Here is a 19,306-nt window from a genome sequence, read left to right as displayed (position 1 = left end):
TGCGGGAAGGGAGAGTGAGTTGGGGTGGGGGGGAAGGGGCTAAAAGAGAGGTCCAAGAATTTTTTTGTGGGGGCGAATACAGTGAAGGGCCAAGGATGGAGGAAGAGGGCACTGGGGGAAGCGGCTGGAGATGATGGGGAAGAGAGAAGGAGACGTTGAGTGCTCGGAGAGGGGGCACAGGTGACGTGCAGAGGCCAAGTCCATGCTCAAACTGCTTTTCCAGCGGGCGCACTGGGGGTGGAGCCACAGGCTGGGGCGTGTCCCTACATCCTGTCCCCGCCCCTCACTCCGGCCCTCCCCAAGAACCCAGAGCTTCACAAAGCGAGACCAGTGGTGGGGTGGGGAGCAGGACCGGTATAGGGGCGGGGCCTCTTCGCAGCGGGACCCCGCCCCTCAGTGAGCCGCCGTACAAAGCCTGGCGGGACCAGGGGCAGAGCCCAGCCTCAGGGGCGTGTTGGAGCCCGTCGGGCGTCTGGCCAGTTGCCGCCGTTCCCCTGGCTGGGGATCCACCACCTCACATAGCTCGGCCGCTTGCGCGGGGCGGGGCTCCGGCGTGTGTCCGCACGGCCGAGCACCGCCCTTTGACACGCGCTCCGGGCTGGGCAGCCGCACAACCTTACAAAGCGCGGCCATTTGGGCCGCGCCGGGTTGGGGGCGGGGCCCAGCCCTAGGGGCGTGTCCGCGCGGCCGAGCACCACTCATGACGTACGCTCCCGCCCTCGCTGTTCCTGGGCCAAGGAGTCACCTCACAAAGCTGCGACCGCTAGCGCGCGGCGGGGCGGGGCGAGGCGGGGCCGGCCCCGCCCCCCAGCGTGCTTCCTCCCAGAGCCCAGGGCCGCCGGCAGGGGGCGCTGCGTCACGGGGCTCGACCGCAACGGCGGTGGCGGCGAGGCGGCGCGTGGCCATCAGGCGGCGCTACCTGGCTCGGCCTCGGCCTGTGCGGCGGCGGCGGCGGCGGCGGCGGTGGCAGCGGCGGCGGCCTGGGCCCGGGCGCGGCGGCGGCGGCGGCGGCGGCGGCGGCGGGGCCTGGAGCCGGATCTAAGATGGCAGGAACGGCGGCGGCGGCGGCGGCGGGGCCGGGCGTGGGCGGCCCGGGGGTGGCCGGCCCGGGTGTCACGGGGCCCTGCGGGGCCGTGTCCGTGTTCCCCGGCGCCCGCCTCCTCACTATCGGCGACGCGAACGGCGAGATCCAGCGGCACGCGGAGCAGCAGGCTCTGCGCCTCGAGGTGCGCGCCGGCCCGGACGCGGCGGGCATCGCCCTCTACAGCCGTGAGTACGGGGCCCCAGGGCCGGGCCGAGGGCCGGGCTGCGCGCGGGGGCTGCGCACGAGGCCGGACGGGCGGGGGGCCCGGGGTGGACGGGACGCGGCCGCGGTGAGGGGCCCGGGGTCCCGAGGGTGAGGGTCCCTGATCCTTGGGGGCCTGGTGTGGGCTCCGTGGGGCCGGGCCGAGGGAGCTGAATGTGGGGGCCCCCGAGTGAGGGGTGTGGAGGAACGGTGTCAAAGGGGCAGAAAGAGAAAAGAGGGCGTGAGTGGTGGCCAGAGGTGAGGTGCCCCGAGTACAGAGGGAAGCGGGAAATGGGGGAGTAGCGAGGGCCCTGAGATTGGGAGGGGGTGGGCAGGAAGTGGGGGGCCGAGAGTGCAAAGTAAGAATTCGGAGGAAGCCGGGGGTGGGCGGGCTGGGTGGGAGGGGAGAGGGCCTGGGCGTGGGAGAGGTGGGAGTCTGTGGGCGGGTGTGGCCGCTCTAGCGGGGAGGAGGGAGGGGTGTGGGCAGCCTCTGGCTATCTCAGGGGACCCTATGGACTGCCAAGGACGGTTGGAAAGTGGTGCCCAGTCTGGGGGGGCCTGGAGCACCCTGTGCCACTCATCTGGAGGGCTTGGCGTTCCGGACCCCCGAGTGGGAAACTTCTAGATCTGGGGAGAGGGGTCCTGCGAGGGTGGTGCGAGCTGCTGTGTGTGCGCCTCGTGGAAACGTGGATAGGGAGGGCCCCTATCTGGACGCCCAGCTCCGAAGTAAGAGGTAACACGGACTCCTCCCTCGCCACGGTCCTCCGATCTACCTTTTTGGGGATGTGAGAAGCTGGTTACATTTTCTGAAGCTAGTTTCAAAACTGACATTAAGGTGGGAAAAAAAAAATCACAAATGTGTTTGCCAAGGACCTCGCGTCTTTGTAGTTCATCCTTTTTCTTTCTCTTGTTACTCTTTCTTATCAGTTCTCTCTGGTCACGATTCCTCCTTCACATTTTTTTAAAATTAATTAATTAATTAATTGTTGGCAGTGTTGGGTCTTCATTGCTACGCGTGGGGTTTCTCTAGTTGTGGTGAGCGGGGGTTACTTTTCGTTTCGGTGCGCGGGCTTCTCATTGCGGTGGCTTCTCTTGCTGCAGAGCACTGGGCTCTAGGCGCACGGGCTTCAGTAGTTGTGGCACGTGGGCTCAGCAGTTGTGGCTCGCCAGCTGTAGAGCGCAGGCTCAGTAGTTGTAGCGCACGGGCTTAGTTGCTCCTCGGCATGTGGGATCTTCCCGGACCAGGGATCGAACCCGTGTCCCTCGCATTGGCAGGCAGATTCTTAACCACTGCGCAGGGAAGTACCTCCTCCTTCACATTTTGTTATTCTGTTACACTCAGCTTGGTCTCTCCGGATTTCTTGCACTGATGCTCTGTGGAGTCATTGAGGGGGCCTCTCCTGGCTTTGGCCTGTGTGAGTTTTTGCCACTTCGGGAACGGGGGTTTTCCGAAGGGAAGTGTGTGGAGCAGTTGGTTCCCACACAGGATTCTCCCCACACCTCAACTTGGAAAACCCAAAATAAAGGAGCTGTGCATCTGTCCCCAGCGTCGCACCTCTTTTTGCTGGGGCAGAGCTGGGTCTTCTTGGATCAGATGAGGAGAAAGAAGGGTATCCCCGGTGGGCATCAGAGCTCAGGACAGACACTTAAGCTTGGCAGGATCCCCCAGATCACAAGCATGGCCATTCATTCAACACACATTAATGGGATACAGAACAAAGAAGGGCAGTGTTTCTCAAACTAGGGTTCCAGGGCTGATCCGCAAAGGAGTTCCAGGGGAGGTGGTTTATCTTTGGTAAATAAACTTTTGATTTTAGAACACTTTTAGATTGATAGAATTACTAGGAAGATAATACAGAGCGTTCTCATATACTCTACACGTAGTCTCCTCTCTTTACATGTTTCTCCAGGAGAATTTTTACTTTTGTGTTTTTGTTTTGTGGATCTACTCGGAATTGTTACTAGTTACAAAGGGAACACTTCCCTTTTTAGAGGTCATTCATAACTGAAGCGTTCGTCAAGAGGAGAAAGTCCATGTTTCTCAAACTGAGAGCCCCAGTCTGAAATTGTTTCAGACCCCTGATGATAAAGTCTCAGAGGTCTGAAATAATTTTTTCCTCTTTAGGCTCAAGTAACATTAGTGTGAGGTATTAGTGTAAAAGTATGGGTCCTGGAGTTGGCCAAAGCTGGTTGTATTAGTTTTCCAGGGTTGCCGTAACAAACTTGGTGGCTTAAACCAACGGGAATGTATTCTCTCATAGTTCATGGGCAGAAGTCCAAAATCAAGGTGTCGGCTGGGCCACACTCGCTCCACAGGCTCTAGAGGAACATCCTTTCTTACCTCTTCCAGCTTCCAGTGACTCCAGGTGTTGGTTGGCTGGAGGCCACAGAAATCCAGTCTCTGCCTCTGTCTTCACATGCCTGTTCCCCTGTGTCTCTGTGCCTTTTCCTGTAAGGTCACCTGTCGCTGGATTTAGGGCCCACCCTAAATCCAGGATTATCTTAGATCCTTAATTATTTCTGTAAAGACCCTTTTTCTAAGTAAAGTCATATCCACAGGTTCCGGGGGTTAGGGCTTAGACATATTTTGGGGGGCATCCACTACGTGGGCTAGACTGGTGCCCTGAGGGTAGTTTTGGGTGTCTGTGCCTCAGTTTCCTCGGCGGTAGAATGGAGGTGATGACAGGACTGTGGCACAGCGTGTTTGCTCTATGAACGAGCACTTTTTCTTTGGAGGCAGCGCCTGCTCCGGTGAAGGCCTGGTGATGGCCTCAGAGTTGGTTGGGTTACTGCTCAGGGCGGGGCAGCCCTGGTTCCTGAGCCAGCTCCGCCTGGGGAGCGTGGGCCTCCGGGGAAGAACTGCTCTGAAGTCTGCCGGGGGAGTGCAAAGTCCTGGATCAGAGATCAGGCCCGGCCTGCTGGGTGTGGAGGGCTGGCTGACGGTCCCCTGGAAAAAGGCAGAATGGTCCGGCCACTGAGGGGACTTAGGGGTGAACCATGCTGCTGCTGGGAGCTGTAGGCTTTCTCTTGGGATGAACTTCCATCCCTGGCTTCAGCATTTCCCCAACCTGGACCCTTCTGGGACCCGAATGCTTTGGCCAGGTGAGGAGGCTTCAGGAGCCCTGTTGCGCTCTCCTGTCCCTTGTGAGGCGAGGTCTTGCGAGCCGCTGGTGATTCCAGATCCCGGGCATTCGCCTCTGTGGGTGGAGCTGGGGTGGGGCGGGTGGGCAGTCGACCGAGACATCCGCCCGAATCTCCCAGTGTCTCACATCTGGGAGCTGAGGGTCCTGAACGTCGAGTGTGACTGGTGTGAGTCACCAGCTATGCGGCTTTGAACTAGCCATTTCACCTGTAGCAGCAGCCCTGTAGCGACACCTGTACACGTCCTCCGTTTCCTCACCTGCGATGGGAATAGTGCCACCAGGGGCTCACGGGGTTGTGGAGCAGGGTGTCCGGCGGTGAAGGGTAGATCTGTCTATAGATGTTATCCGTGGTGATGCTACTGGTGTGGAATGGTGAAGAGCTGGCTTTTCTAAGAGGGAGTCCCTTATGCTGTGGGGCTGCCCAGCTGCCTTGCACCCCCAGCAGACGGGAGGGGGGCCCCTGGGCTGCCACCTCTGTCTCAAGTGGCAGGGCTGGGAGATGGGTGTGGGTAGCAGAACATCCAGCCCCTTTCCTTGACGTTTGCCCCCTCCCTGTGGGAAAGAGGACAGCTGAGGAAGGTCCTGTCCCAGTCACCCTGCAGTGAATGGTGACCCTCCCCACCCCTTCTTCTTTTTTTTTTTTTTTGGCCTCGTGGCTTGCAGGATCTTAGTTCCCTGACCACGGATCGAACCCGGGCCCCCAGCAATGAAAGTGCAGAGTCCTAACCACTGGACCACCAGGGAATTCCCTCCCCACCCCTTCTTGCCACTTGATGTCACCCTGGCCCGCGTCCATGGGATTGGCTAAATGGCAACTACCAAAACTGGGCCGTTTTCCTTGGGCAGAGTTGCCGGCTTCCCGGGCCTTGAGGAAGCTTTGGCACAGCCTCTGGAGTCCTTGGACGTGGGCTGCCATCCCCTTGCAGGGAGGCAGCTCCTCGGAAAGCCCATCGTGGGGCGGTAGGGCGGCGAGCAGAACAGACTCTCAGTTCCTCAGCCCTGTGGCGGCCTTTCTGGAGCTGACTGTGCTGCTTTTCTCTTTCGGTCCTCTGGCATGTCCCTGCCGCATTGGCTAGGAAGGGATGTACGGCAGGGCTGGCTCTGACAGGGGCTAAATTTCAGTTCGTGGGGGACGTGCCAGGGGTGGAAACCCCAGAGAAAAACCCTCTGTAAAAGCAAGGTGAAGCATGGCCTGCTGTCCCAGAATCAGGACCCTGTGACTTCCTTCAGTCACCCTCCTGGTAGCCCACACCCCCGGCAGCTGCGGCAGGGGGTGGTAGTGAGAGGGTTTGGAAGAGTTTGTCCTCCACCCAGCCTTGAGGATATTCAGTGTCAAGCTGGGGGGAAAACCCAGAAAGTTACACCAAAAGGCATTCACGTTTCAGTGGTGCCTGCCAGTTGCTGCTGGCTGCTGTCATTTATTGAGCACTTACTGTGTGCCAGGCCCTGCTTAAACCAGTGTTGACAGACTCAAATGCTTGACTTTGGGGGCAGCTGGGGAAAGGATAATAATATAAAGCAGGGCCTGTGGGCAAGCTATGGCCTGTGGACCAGATCGGGCCTGTGGCCAATTTTTTAACCGGTGACGGCTAAGGGCGATTTGTACATTTTTAAAAATTAATTAATTAATTAATTAATTTTTGGCTGTGTTGGGTCTTCATTGTTGTGCCTGCGCTTGCTCTAATTGCGGCGAGCGGGGGCTACTCTTCGTTGCGGTGTGCGGGCTTCTCGTTGCAGTGGCTTCTCTTGTTGCGGAGCACAGGCTCTAGGCACGTGGGCTCCAGTAGTTGTGGCGCAGGGCTCAGTAGTTGTGGCACGTGGGCTCAGTCGTTGTGGCTTGCGGGCTGTAAGCGCAGGCTCAGTAGTTGTGGCGCACGGGCTTAGTTGCTCCATGGCATGTGGGATCTTCCCGGACCAGGGCTCGAACCCGTGTCCCCTGCACTGGCAGGTGGATTCTTAACCACTGCGCCACCAGGGAAGTCCCGGTTTGTACATTTTTGAAGTGTTGATTAAAAAGAAAAAAACAACCCAAGGAAGAATATTCAACCAAGACCACAGAGTCCTGCAAAACCTAAGATGTTTACTTACTGGCCCATGACAGAAAAAGCTTGCAGACCCCTGCGATAAATGAATGAAACAGGCAGGAGGAGGGGGTACTTGGGAACTCAGCCCCAGCCAGGGTTGGCAGATTTACCACAGCTTAAGAGAAACTGAAAAGCCCTTCTTTGTGTAGGTCTGTTTGTTTTGATTGTGAAGTGTCCTGATTGCTCAGGCCAGATAGAGTACACTTTTTGGACCATGTGGGTCAGTTAGCCTGATAGGTGTGGCCCTTGCTGTGTGTTACCACTGGTCCTTAGAACAGTTCTGGGAGGTTGGCACACCACTCTCATTTTACTGCTGGAAAAGCAGGGGTGAAAGGGCTTGACCAAATAACATGGCTGGCAGGCAGCAGAGCTGGCTTTGGAGTTCACGGCTGTTGGACCCTCTGCTGCTCACTGCAGAGTGGTTCAGTGGAAAAGGGTGGTCAGGATTCAGTTTATCTGTGCATAACAGAAACCCAAAGTGGCAATGGCTAAACAGGATGGCAGTTCATTTCTTGTGCTCTTGTCCTGAACCCTGGAGGTTGGCAGACCAGGGCTGGTGTGGAAGCTCTGCTCCAGGAAGTCCTTGGACCCAGGTCCTTCCAGCTAACCCCTCTCCCACATCCGGGGTTTGGGTCTTGTCATCATGGATCAACATGACGGCTGGAGTCCAGCTATTACACCCTGGTTTTCAGACAGCAAGATAAAGGAAGGGACAAAGGATGCCAAGAGCATTGCCAGGTGTCTGTTAGGGAAGGTTCCCAGAAGCTGGCCCTGGGTGCTTCTGCTTGCATCCCATTGGCTAGAATGCAGTCACATGGCCACCACTAGCTGCAAGGGAGCCTGGGAAATGTAGTCTTTAATCTGAGCAGCCCTGTACTCAGTTAATTTCAGGGTTTCTCTTTCAGTGGGAGAAAGGGGAAACAGACATTGGGAGACAGTCACCTTGGCCACAGTAGGTAGGATGTGGATGTAGCCACCAGTGTTAGGAAGGATACTCCTGGATTATGGAAAGATGCTCAAGTGGGGGGTGGGGACAGCAGCCTGGTGTGGAGCAAAAGGGTCCCTTGGAGGAGCTAAAGAATGGGTAACAAGGTTGGGCCCAGGTCACTTTCCCGAGTGACAGGGCCTTTTCCTTTATGTGGTCAGGAGTGGCCTGCCATTTTTCACGGGGGCCTAACATGATAAGAATGGTATTTCTGAAGATTACTCTGACAGCAGGTTACGCTGTAGACGGGAGCAAGGAGAGAGAAGCCTGCAGAAGCTTCCAGGTGAGAGAATGCAACAGAAATGTAACTGAATAGTTTCACCTTAGTCTGCCCCTGAAGCGTGTCAGAGGCCAGGAATCATGTTATGGAACAAAAGGTGAATTCTGCCCAGGGCAAAGGCAAAGGGCAGATGGCAGAGGCCATGACCCATGGCCAGGGGTCGTGAGTGACCTGCCTGCAGGGTTAGCTCCACTGTGTGGTTAAAAGGAGACTCCCAGTATTTTAAAAATCAGAGGATTTCACATCAAAATCTGGCTTTGTACTTCTGAAAAAGCAGAAAGGCTGGCAACCCTAGGCCTTCACACCCCGAGGCTGGGTCAGATGGCAGTGCTGCCTTCAGAAGGGGCAGGCACCCCACATGGCTAGAGTCCCTTCTGTGCTCGCCGCCACCCAGCACAGGCCTCGCACCAGGAGCCATTTGCCCTCTCACTTGCAGCGGTTTGTCTCCTCTCTTTCTTTTCTCTTTTTTAAATTTTATTTTTGGCTGCATTGGGTCTTTGTTGCAGTGTGCAGGCTTTCTCTAGTTGCGGTGAGTGGGGGCTACTCTTCGTTGCGGTGCACGGGCTTCTCATTGCAGTGGCTTCTCTTGTTGTGGAGCACAGGCTCAAGGCATGCAGACTCAGTAGTTGTGGCTCACAGGCTCTAGAGCGCAGGCTCAGTAGTTGTGGTGCACGCGTTTAGTTGCTCTGTGGGATGTGGGATCTGTGCAGTGGTTTGTTTCTTAAAGTAGAGAGGCATTTCTCTGAACCCAGGTTTCCATCGGGGGTGGGAAAATGTTTCTTACCGTTAGCCCACACCCTTCTTCGTCCCCCATCCCTTTCTCTAGGCGGCTGAGTTGGAGCCCCGTGGAGCTGGGGGCTGTTACCCTAGTCCAAGTTGACCTGGCTTCCAGTCCCGAGCCCCGCCCACTGCCCACCTCCGAAGCCCCTCCCTTTCCTCACCTCTCCCTGCACCTGTGTAGCCCACAGGCCCTCACTGGCAATTTGGAAGTCTAAAAGGTATGAAAACCTAACTTCTTACTCATTTGACAGCAAGCTCTAACCTGACCCAAACTGGGGCACAATTCCCCCCTGAGCTGCCACGTGGGGCTCTCTGTAATCTCTGGGTATCAAGTTTAGAATGACTGTTCCCGCTTTTGGCTGCAAGACTGTGCTCGGTTCTGGACGTTTCCTATAGTTTGCTGGGGATGATCCACGTTATCTGAACCTTGTTAGCTTTTTCCAGATCTGAAGAATTTGTAATCTGAAACACACTGGGCCGCATGTGTTTCAGGCAGGGACTAAGGGCCTCGCGCGGTAGCCCCATTGGGGTTGTTTGGGCCCATATGTGAGATCACAGGTGGAAAGTGGCCGGTGTCGTGAGTAGCACCTGGCAGCAAGCACAGGCATTAGGTGTGGGGGCCTGCGTGAGGTGGGCGTGCAGGGCCTTTTATCAGAAGGAGGAGTCTGGTGTGAACTTAGGTGGTTCTGTGCTGCCTTCTGGAAGCAGGTCATATCTAGCAGCATGGGGGAAGCAAGAGAACTCTTGGCGGCACGTGAGGCTCCTTGCCTGGGGAGCCTGAGGAGGCACCTGAGGAGGTGGTGAGTTTGCTGGGATGTCGGGACAAATACCCATCCCAGATGGGGGAAGGGGGGGTTGGAGGGCCAGAGCTGGGCCAGACTTGGCTGCTCCCATGGAGAGTGGAGGCTGGGAGGGGCTTCAGGCAGCTCAGAGCTGAGGCTCTGAACCCGAAGTCCTTGGATGGCCCCTGGGAGGGGGTTGTCCCATGATCCCTTGAAATTATATGCCGCTTGCATAAGGGGAGAGGAACAAGAGTCCATGGCTGGGACCTCAGAGGAGCCTGTCCGGAGGCAATACTTCTAAAATGCCTATTAGGTCTGTGTGCTCCTGGTAAACTGTGGCTGTGACGCTGCGGTTGGTCCTCTGTGCATTTTCTGGGAGAGAGGCTCCCTTGCTTTTGATCCTCCTCAGAGGGCTCTGTGACCCGAGAAAGGCTGACAGCCACTGAGCTCAGCCGCAGATTGGGGGTGAAGTGGATGCCGCTGGCTTGTAAGGGATGGTCAGTGGGAGAAGCGGGGTGTGTGTGTGTGTGTGTGTGTGTGTCCCATCCTCAGACAGGGGGAGTGACTTTGAAAGGCAGGAATGCCAAGGGCAGGTCACTGGATTTCAGGCGGGGCAGCCCCACCCGAGGGCTGCGGTGGGGGAGGGAACCCAGGCCGATGGCAGGTCTGGGGAAGGCTGGGTGGAGCGTGGGAGAGCGACCCAGGACAGCAGGGCCCACAGCAGTTCTCTGAAAATGGGGAGACCTGAACTTCCATTCTTTCAACCAGAAACGTATCCAGAGTGGACTTGCTGTCGCATTGTGGTCATTACCATTTGTCTCACTTTAAACAGCAGAACTTGACTGATCATCCATTGTGTGCCAGGTACTGTTTTAGGAGCTGGGGTTAAGCACGTGGGCCCACACTTGGGGGTCTTGGGGGGGGGTGTGTGTGACAGGCATTAAGTCAGCAGTCACCCGCTAGTGGTCAGCGCCTTGGAGGAGGTGAAACGTACTGAGGCTTGAGAGTGCTGGGGAAGGGGCTGCTCAAAGTGAGGGGGAGGAAGGGGTTGGTCACAGATGGTCCCTGCTCAGAATGGGGCATTAACGCCACCAGGAGAAGCGCAGGTGAGGCAGCGCCTCACCGTCGGCGTGACTGCTCTGTGCCTCAGTTTCCTCGGCTGTAAAATGGGAATTTTGGTACCATCTACCTTGGAGGGTTGTTATGAGTTGTGAGCTAATAGAAGTAAAGTGCTTAAAATAGTGTCTGCTACTCAGCAGGGCGGGAAGAGCTGCTGGGGAGTGAGCCTGTGGGCCCGCGTGGCCAAGGACAGCCAGGGGCCAGTGTGGCTGGAGCAGGGCGCGTAGGGGGAGGGCCGGGCCCCAGCAAGGGGCTTGGCGTTTATTCCCAGAGTGTTGGGGAGGGAAGCGACACGTGTGGTTGTGTCTGGGCTCAAGCCCAGTTCTGTCCCCTGTCCTTTCCTGGCAGGGTGATTCTGGGCGGATGACTCAGCCTCCCGGATCTCAGCTTCCTTGTCGGTGGGGAGGTTCCACTGAGGGGCTTGGCTGGTGGCAGGTGATCACCTGTGCCCGAACTGTAGGCACGCTTCTAGTTTCGGGGAGCAGAGAAAAGGCGGAGTAAGAACTCCCCTCATTGTTGCGCGGGGGAAGTGGCCCAGGAGCCAGTCTGAAGAGAATGGGGCAGGAGGCCACCAGCGGAGAGAGTAGAGGTGGGAAGGAGGCAAGTCCCAGGGGCAGGGGGCAGTGGCTTAGCTGGGGTCTGCTGTATCTCTGGGTCAGTCCTGCTCTCCTGGTTCCCTGTCTCTCGGCCAGGCCAAGGGACAGGCCTGCTTTGCATTCCTGGGTTGGAATGCCCGCCCTTCTCCCTTCTGGTCTGCAGCAGTCCTCTCCAGAGTCAGAAGCAGCTGGAGGTCATGATTAGCATAGGCCGTGGAGCCTTATCTGACTTGACCTTGTGACCCTGGCCAAGTGACCCTACTTCTTGCTCGTTTCTTCCTGGAGCATGGAGAGTGGTCTTGGGGGCTGGTATTAGCCCCGTACACACAGCAGGTGAATGACATGATGTAAGATATCACTGGCCTCCTAAACCTGCTGTGTGGTCTGGAAGAGGTGATCGTGAAACCCCCAGACAGGTACAGGAGGAGCTGGGAAGGGCACAAGGAGGTGGCCTTGGAGATCCTGCCAAGCCCCTCCAGGTCCCGAATGACTCACTTTGTGCGTTCACCCTCCTGTTTTCTCACTTCCGGGACTTGCTTGGGAAGCTTCAGGATTCGGGGTCCCAGGAACAGTGCAGGCCAGGGCTGTTGGCACCCTTCTTCACATCTGCCCAGAGAAACCATGGCACTTGGCCTGACACTCGTTACGCTACACAGCTCCGACCTATGGTTTAAGAACCCCGAGTCCCTGACTTCTCCCACACCCACCCCTTTTGTTCCCTGAAAACCAGTTCTGTGAAGGAAGTTGAGACCAGGCTTCACCCAGGCCTGCAGGAGTTGGATATGGAGGCTCTGTGGCCCTCATGCGTCTCCTCTGGTGGTTATTCTTTAGATCACTTACTTTAATGGTTGTTTAATCAACACACACAGACGCCTGGGCCTTAGGTGCACTTGACAGTGTGTGCACCCATGTAACCGCCACCCAAAGCCTGACCTAGAACTTGTCCCCCAGCCTCTGGGTGGGTTTTGTTTGGTCAGGTGGGTCTGTCCCCTGACGCCAGGCGGTGCATACTTGAAAACAGGTCCAGACTGGTGGGGCGGGGCGGGGGGGCCGGCGGGTGTGCTCCGTCTCCTACCATCCCCCATTCCTTGCGTAGTGAGAGGAGAACCCCTTTGTTTCCCTCTTTTTGTCTGTCTCTTTCAATTGATTCATCGCCCACAGCTTCGGTAAGAGCGGGTCTGGGCTGTTTTCTTTTAAGATTGTTTGGCGGATTTGCTCCCCCGTGAATTGTGTTCCCGTGGCTGGGGTTCCTTTTGGCTGGATGTGTTACTCGTGTAAGGGTTTTGTGTGTCAGAAACCTGCCTGACAACACAGGAACTGGTGAGATTCTGGTGGGGTCGGCCGCAGGGACCCTGGCAGATCACTGCTCTAATGAAAAAGGGATGCTCTTTTAATCCCCCCACAGGGGGCACGTGAGTAAATACAATCAAAGGCAGACTGGGGGGCGTCCTGCAGACCCAAGAGGGACATTCCAGGAGCTTGCCACATTCTTCCCTGAGCTGGAGGTGAAAGCAAAGGCAGGCTGGGGCTCCCAGACTTCTGTTGTGTGTCCCGAAGGCCACCTCCGCAGAGCCTGGCTCTGGTCTGAGCCCTCTGTGTGACCGGAGGTTGGCGTCCCTAGTGATGGATGAGCCCTGGGTGGGGGATGCTGACGGGTCACGTGGCCTTGACTCCCTTCCACCGCCACGCCACCCCCGTGCCCCGCCTATTGCCGCTTTGAGGCCCTACCGTGGCTGACGTGGGCTGAGCCCAAACATGTGGCGAGCGGGCGCCGTGCCAGGCGCTTTACGTTCATTGACTTGCCTCGCCGTCAGAACAGCCCCCTGGGGAGCCACCAGAGCCACAGCTCATCCCCGTTTCATAAGGGAGGAAACTGAGGCACTCAGTGGTGGGCGACAGTCGGATGCCAACCCAGCTTTGGCCCTGACGTCTCGACTCAGCCCTGCCACCCCTTGGGCGCAGGTGAGGAGTCAATGCCGTAAAGGCGAGGTAGCACCTGGCCCTTGTGGTCTCTGTCCTGTGTCGGGGCAGTGGCCCCGGTGGCTTCTTCTGGAGCCCGAAGCCAGTCTCTCCTTATTCCTGCCTCGTTGCCGATTCCGTCATGGTGTCAGGCAGCCTCTGTCCCCTCTCGCCTGGGCCACATCTGGAGTCAACATCTGGTGAGGCAGCCTCGGGCGGGCGGGAAGGGGCCCTCCTACCTCAAACATCCTGTTCTCTGAGGCCGGAGGCAAGGCCGGAGGGGCTCCCGGAGCCCCAGGGGCCTGGCGGAGGCCCTTCCGTCAGCCGTGAGGCCCCAGGACATCCTGTTTCACCTTTTTCTTTGTCGATGGGCCCTCCACTGGGAGTGCAAGTGGGCCTCAGCCCCCTGAGCTGGTTTCCTCCATCACTCTGCCGCCGAGGCTGCCTCTGCCCCGTCCTCCGGCCTCTTCCGGTTTGGCCTCCCTGGAGCCACCCTGATCTGAGGGTTGAGGCCCCTCAGCTGGCCAGAGGGGGGACACGTTTGAGTTCCCCAGACACCGACTGGCTCAGCTGCCTGTGCTGGCGCAGCGTCCCCGGCAGCTGCGGGAGCCAGAGTGTGGAGCGTACCAGCCGCTCTGAGGGGGTCCTGCTGCTGCCCTTGACAGAGCTCGCCCGCCCACCTCCGTCCTCACAGAGCACTGCCAGCCCAGCTCCTGCTGGCACAGGTGGTGGCCGCCCTCAGTGATGCCTCCCAGCCCTAGGAGGCAGGCTCCATCGGGCTCAGGGGGATGGTGCCTGCCAGCCATGGTCAACCATCCAGGCCTGGCTCTGCCCGGGCCCAGGGCCCATGTCCTTCCCAGGGCCTTGAGCATGGTCCCCACAGCCCCCCAGGGCCAACTCTCCTCTCAGAGGCTGGGATGGGGTTCGGCTCTCTTTCATGAGCTGCTGAGTCCGCAGGCTGAGCCGCTCCCAGCATGTCAGTTCTCTGTGCCTTGGTTTCCCCTCTTGAAAGTGAGCTAAGTGTGCCCAGGCAGGTGGGTGGGAGCATTAGCTGAGCTACTGCACTGCGTTAGGTGTTTGTCTGGTACCACATATGGCAACAGCTTCAAAGTCATGGCCAGAGAAGAAAGGCCCGGCAGAGGAGGCCGGCAAAGGAGGCCGGCAGCCCAGCGCATGGAGTGAGGGGCTGGGCTGCTGGTTTAGTTGCCTCCACCCCCCGCCCCCTGCCCCCAGTTATCCGCTAAGCCTCCGTGCTTTCATGGGCCAAGGAACAGGCGCACATCTGCTGTTCCTTTTGTAGCTCACAAAGCCCAGGGCTGCAGGCTGATTAGCATGGAGGGGGCAGACATTTGCATGTAATGACTCCTGCCCAGTCGGAGCCCCTAGTATTCTTTGCAGAAAAGCCAAGCCCTTTCTTTGGTCCTTCTTCTCTTGGGGTTGCCCTTCCGCACACCCCACAGTGAGACTCATCTTTGGGCCCCTCCAGACCAGGCCTGCGGGACCAAAGCCTCCAACCCATAAAGGCAGATATCGCCCCCCAGCCCCCATGGACCAGCCCTTTGAGAGGAGTCCCTGCTGACACCCCCTCCCCGGCCCCTGACCCCCTGAAGCCAGAGCTGACTTAGGAGGTTTGGGTGTCTCCAGTGCGGGGCCTCTTCTCCAGCCTGTGGTCAGCCCCACTGGAAGCGGGGGAGAGGTGACAAGGGGCGGGCCAGCAGAGTTGGGTGGCGCTTATATTGTGAAATATTTTCAAAGAATGAAGGATAATACAGCAAATACCAAGAGCAGTCACTGCCACCTTAAGAGATAAAACGCCCATAGAGCAAAGGGCCCCCTATCTTGTCTCCTCCCAGGGAGGTAACCTCCTGTTCAGCCAACACCGGTGGTCAGCCTTCACAAGAGGCCACTTTGACGTGGCCTAAAGACCCAACCTGGCACCTTTGAAACCTAGAATCAAGACTTTTCCAATCACGGTATGAAGCTGGTGCCTCTCAGCCGCGGCCAGATGGCTGCTCTGGGTCTAAGTGGCCTGCACCAAGCCTGGCTGGGTGCCCAGTCAGGCTGGTCCAGTGGCCAGATGCCTGGTCTGGGCCCAGTGTGGCCTTGTGTCCAGAACTCTCTCTGGGATTCCTTCTCTCCAGTCTTTGCGTCTGGTCAGAGTGCCATGGGGATATGAGGCCCCGAGGTGGATGTTTTGTGCTCAGAACCCCTGCTATGTGCCTGTGGGTCTTGGGCTGGGCACAGGGTGTGTTGGTCCTCATGATGGTGCTGAGCGATGCATTATTATTTTATTTTTCTAGACCTGAAAGGTGGGGGGTGGAGCCCCAGGTAGCAGAGCCCAGGTTCAAAGCTGGGTCTAACGGACTCCAAAGCTGGAGTTCTGGGATCTGCACATGCAGTGTGGCCTCCCTGGCAGGGGGAGAAGGACTACCCTGGGCTTCAGGAAACCCAAGTCTCTAGTGGCCCCGCCTGCTGCTTCTCCTCCATCACACCCACTAAGGGGGGGAGGGTTGGGTGCAGGCCTGTGCCAGGCAAGACAGTCACAGGCTGAGAAGCCGGTGTCCTCCATCCTTCAGCCCTAGTGGTCACTTGGGTCACAGGACCTGAGGCTGCAGCGGAGGGATCAGAGCCGTTCCCACTACCCTCCCCCCACACCAGCAGAGTCTGACCTGCTCACTTCGGAGAGGGCCCAGGCGATTTGAGTGGGCACCAGGCCTCCCCCGCTGTCACGATTGCCTTTTGTCTGCTTACCCTTCAGGAACGTGGTAGAAATTCAAACCGCTCAGGAGGGTGTAACATGAAAAGTCCATCTCTTCGTCCTGCCTGATCCTGGCCTGCCCCCCGCACCGCTGCTTGTCTTCTGGTGCGCCCTTGCCGCGCAGTGTTTTGGGCACACACGGGCTTGTGTGCACACGTCTCCCCAGGAACCCACTGGGCTCAAGGTTCTGCAGGTTTAAACCATGGGAGAGAGGGGTGCCTCCCTTCCAGAGGCAGCCCCTGCAGTCATTTCGTGGTGTTTCTTTCTAGACAAGCCCCAGGCAGGCAGCGCGCCTGGCCCCTCCCCCTCCCCGGCCCCCCCGCTCATTTTTGCACCTGTGGGGTGTGTGTATTTTACCCCATCTGCCCCTAACAGTGCGGCTTGGTCATCTTAACATGTCAGCGTCTAGAGACGGAAATCTGTGTCTTTCCATTGGCTGTACCTTCTTTCAGCTCATTCAGTGGCTCTTTAGGTTTTCTGCTGCTTTGGACAGTGCTGTATCTAGGTGTATCTTTGCAGACATTTAGAAGTAGAACTGTAGGATAAGGTCCCGCAAGGGGACTTCTGGGTCAGAAGTCTTTGACAGAGATGCCCAGATGGATGGGGGCTGGCCCAGTGCGCCGGGGTGCTTGGGGGAGGGGTTGGGATTCACCCCGGGACAGGGCCAGGCCAGAGGAGCCCAGGGTGACCTCATGGTCCTCAAATACCCCAGGGCTGGGCAGTGTGGCAGCAGCTGCTCGGAGCGTCTGCGAGGACAGCACTGGAGCAGCCGGCTTAGGTTACAGCCAGAGAGGGAGGCCAAGCCGGGTTAGGATTCCCCGGGGTGGGATTCTCTTCCGAGACTGTAACCATGGCTGCTCCAGATTACGAAGTGCATAGGACACTTACTAATGCCTCCCTTATCTCATGGAATCCTCACTGCAGGGAGAGTTTTATCCTCGCTTTATCCCCATTGCACAGATGGGGCCCCTGAGGTTCGGGGTGAAGGCAGGTGGTGGGGCCCTCCAAGTGGGCTGTGTCCTCTCACCCTGCAGGCTGTGCCGCGATCACCTTTGGACAGACGAGGAAACTGAGGCCCGCAGTCACATCTGGAGAGCGGCACAGTTGGCCCTGAACCCAGGTCTCCCTGGATGCCCATTCATTTTGACCACTGCTCTCTTGGCCTTCCCTGCTGTGGAAGTGGGGCAGTGGGGCCTGGTGCCTCTGGAAGAGGGGAGGCCCTTTGAGGAAGGCGAGCCCTGCATCCCCCGGGGCCTGGATCGGCTTGGATGTCACTGCCTAGGCAGCCTGTAACCTGTATTGCACAGGGCATCGTGTGTATCAGACCCCCGAGTCCCTCCAGCCCCTCTTACCCGGCCTTCTCACTGGTGTCGCCTGCCTCCCTGTGGTGCCCGGTAGCATGGGAAGGCAGGGCCTGGCTGGCTTGTTCACTGCGGTGCCCTCGTGCCCGTGCTTGGCACCGAGCAGGCTGCAGGCCGAGCCACCCGGTGAGCCAGTGGCCCCGAGCAGAGGGTGGGCCGAGGAGAGCACCCTGATTTCTCCATGCCTCGTCCTCCTCTTCACCCAACTCTCCTCTCTCCTGTGGAGTATTTTCCTGTGGAAGGTGAACAGCCTGTGTTTTATTTGGCTGTAGGAGGTGATTTAATGAGAGACCTCACATATGGACAGGCGTCCCCCCACCCCCGAGTCTGCCAAGGTAAATAGCTTTAATTATGCCTTGCTTGTGGCTGTAGTAGTTTTTCTGCCAGAAAGGCAAGGACTTGAAATGTGGCCCTTTTTTGTGTTGGTTGCTTTTCTTTTCCCCCTGAGCTGGTGGCTGCTCTCCCGTCTTGCCCTCCACCTCTCTGTTGTCCAGGAGGCAAAGAGCCGCTCTCATCTCACACGAGGATGGAAGGTTCTACGGGAGGAGAGAGCTTGACTCCAGGCATTTATCTCCATTCCACTGGGTCCCTCTGACACAGGTCTGTCCAGCCTGAAGGACTCAAGGACCCCCTGCTTGTTCCAGAGCAAAGGGGAAGGGGAAAGAGGGCAGAGGTTACCATGGGGCTGCCCGGTGCCCAGCGTCTTCCAGTAGTTAAGTGACCTTCCCCAGGCCACACACTCCCTCGGCCTGGGCAAGTGGACCCCCATTCTGGTTGCCTCCTGCATGTAGGGAAGGGGCCCAGTCTCCCTGACCCCAGGCCCTGGGGTGGAGGCCGTGCAGGTCAGCATCCCCAGGTGCTGGGCTGGGCACTGGGCCAGCCACGTGCGGAGCTCTGGATTCAATAAGGAGTCAGCCTACGATCAGGGCTCATCCAGGAAGTGCTGGAGAACCTTCCTGGTCTTCCTCCACCTGGAGGAGGTGACAGGGATGCAGGGGAAGAGAGGCAGGGTGCCAGGGAGGGTCTGCGGAGCCACGGAGGCTGGAGAGAAGGCCTTCTGCCCATGGTCTGGAGGGTGGTGAGGTCAGCGTGGCTTGACAGGGCGGTGGAGGGGCTCTGTCGAGGTCGTCCGTGTTAGCAGGGGCTCACGAGCCCCATAAGGAGTTTGGACTTGTTCCAGAAGGCTCTGGGGAACCACTGAGGGGTGCAAGCAGGGGAGAGAACACAGCAAATCAGCCACATTAGATGCTGTGACTGGGACATGACTGGAGGCTCAGCACGTCCCCCGGGTCGTCTGGTCAGTGTCCCTGAGAGAGGATGCCTACCCCTCCCTGAGGCCGCCAGCTCTTTTGAGGCCCTCCTGGGTGCCGGGCCCCGCTTTGGGCCCAGGAGTGAGGGTGGGGAGCAGGGTGTTGCCTTCAGGCCTGGGACCGGGGAGCCCCCGTGCTTCAGTGTCTGCCAGATTCTGCTGCCCTGGGTCCCACGGTGCTGTCCAGGGAGCCGACAGGGAGGGACATCGGGTGGCGCTGTGCTGGGTGGGGGCAGGCAGCCTGTCCCCGAGAGCCGCCTGCTTCCCAGCTTCCGTCGTCTCTTGCTGGGACGGCAGCTGCCCTCCAGCCCTGGCCCTCTTTTGGCACGGGGTCCCTCTGGGTACTGCCCGTGGCTCTGGGGGAGCCAGACTTCTGAGCCACAGGTCCACCGGGGCCTCTCTCACCTCCTCCACAGCCTTCCTACAAATCGCCCGTCTTGCCTGGGAGCCTCTGCAACCTCTCTGGGCTGCAGCCAGGAAGTCCCAGTCGCCCCCATTCTCCCTGCTGGGCCCCTGCAAGGAAAAACACTGCTCCTGTGTGTGTCCCCCGCTCTCAGCACTCACACTGAGCACTTCTGATCCCCAGGTGTTGGGCGGGTGTCCCCACACACCAAGCAGTTCTCCAACACCAGCCGGCTGTCTGACAATTCAACTCAGTTCTGAAACGGTCTCCCTGGAGGTAGTGTCAGATCCCACAGGTTGAGGGCTCAGTCCTATAAGACTGTACACACCCCAGTTCATTTGCCAGTCGCAAGTTCGGCTTGGGTCATCTGTGCTTCTGATCAACCTGCTATAAATCAGAGGTTCCTAGGACCTCTTCCTCAGGTTCGATTAATTTGCTCCAGCAGAATTCAGGAAAACAGTT

General features: G+C 58.3%; 1 protein-coding gene across 1 annotated transcript in view; it reads left to right on the top strand.

Moving 5' to 3' along the window:
* Positions 1–1,043: 1,043 nt before the first annotated feature.
* The window catches only part of CARM1 (coactivator associated arginine methyltransferase 1), a 41,243-nt gene continuing 22,980 nt past the window's right edge, over positions 1,044–19,306 (top strand). The window contains 1 exon segment of the mRNA XM_060094125.1: positions 1,044–1,269. Coding sequence (XP_059950108.1) covers positions 1,044–1,269 — 226 coding nt within the window.

Source organism: Mesoplodon densirostris, chromosome 3, assembly GCF_025265405.1.
Source record: "Mesoplodon densirostris isolate mMesDen1 chromosome 3, mMesDen1 primary haplotype, whole genome shotgun sequence".
NCBI classification, from domain to species: Eukaryota; Metazoa; Chordata; class Mammalia; order Artiodactyla; family Ziphiidae; genus Mesoplodon; species Mesoplodon densirostris.
This window is presented reverse-complemented; position numbering and strand designations above follow the sequence as displayed.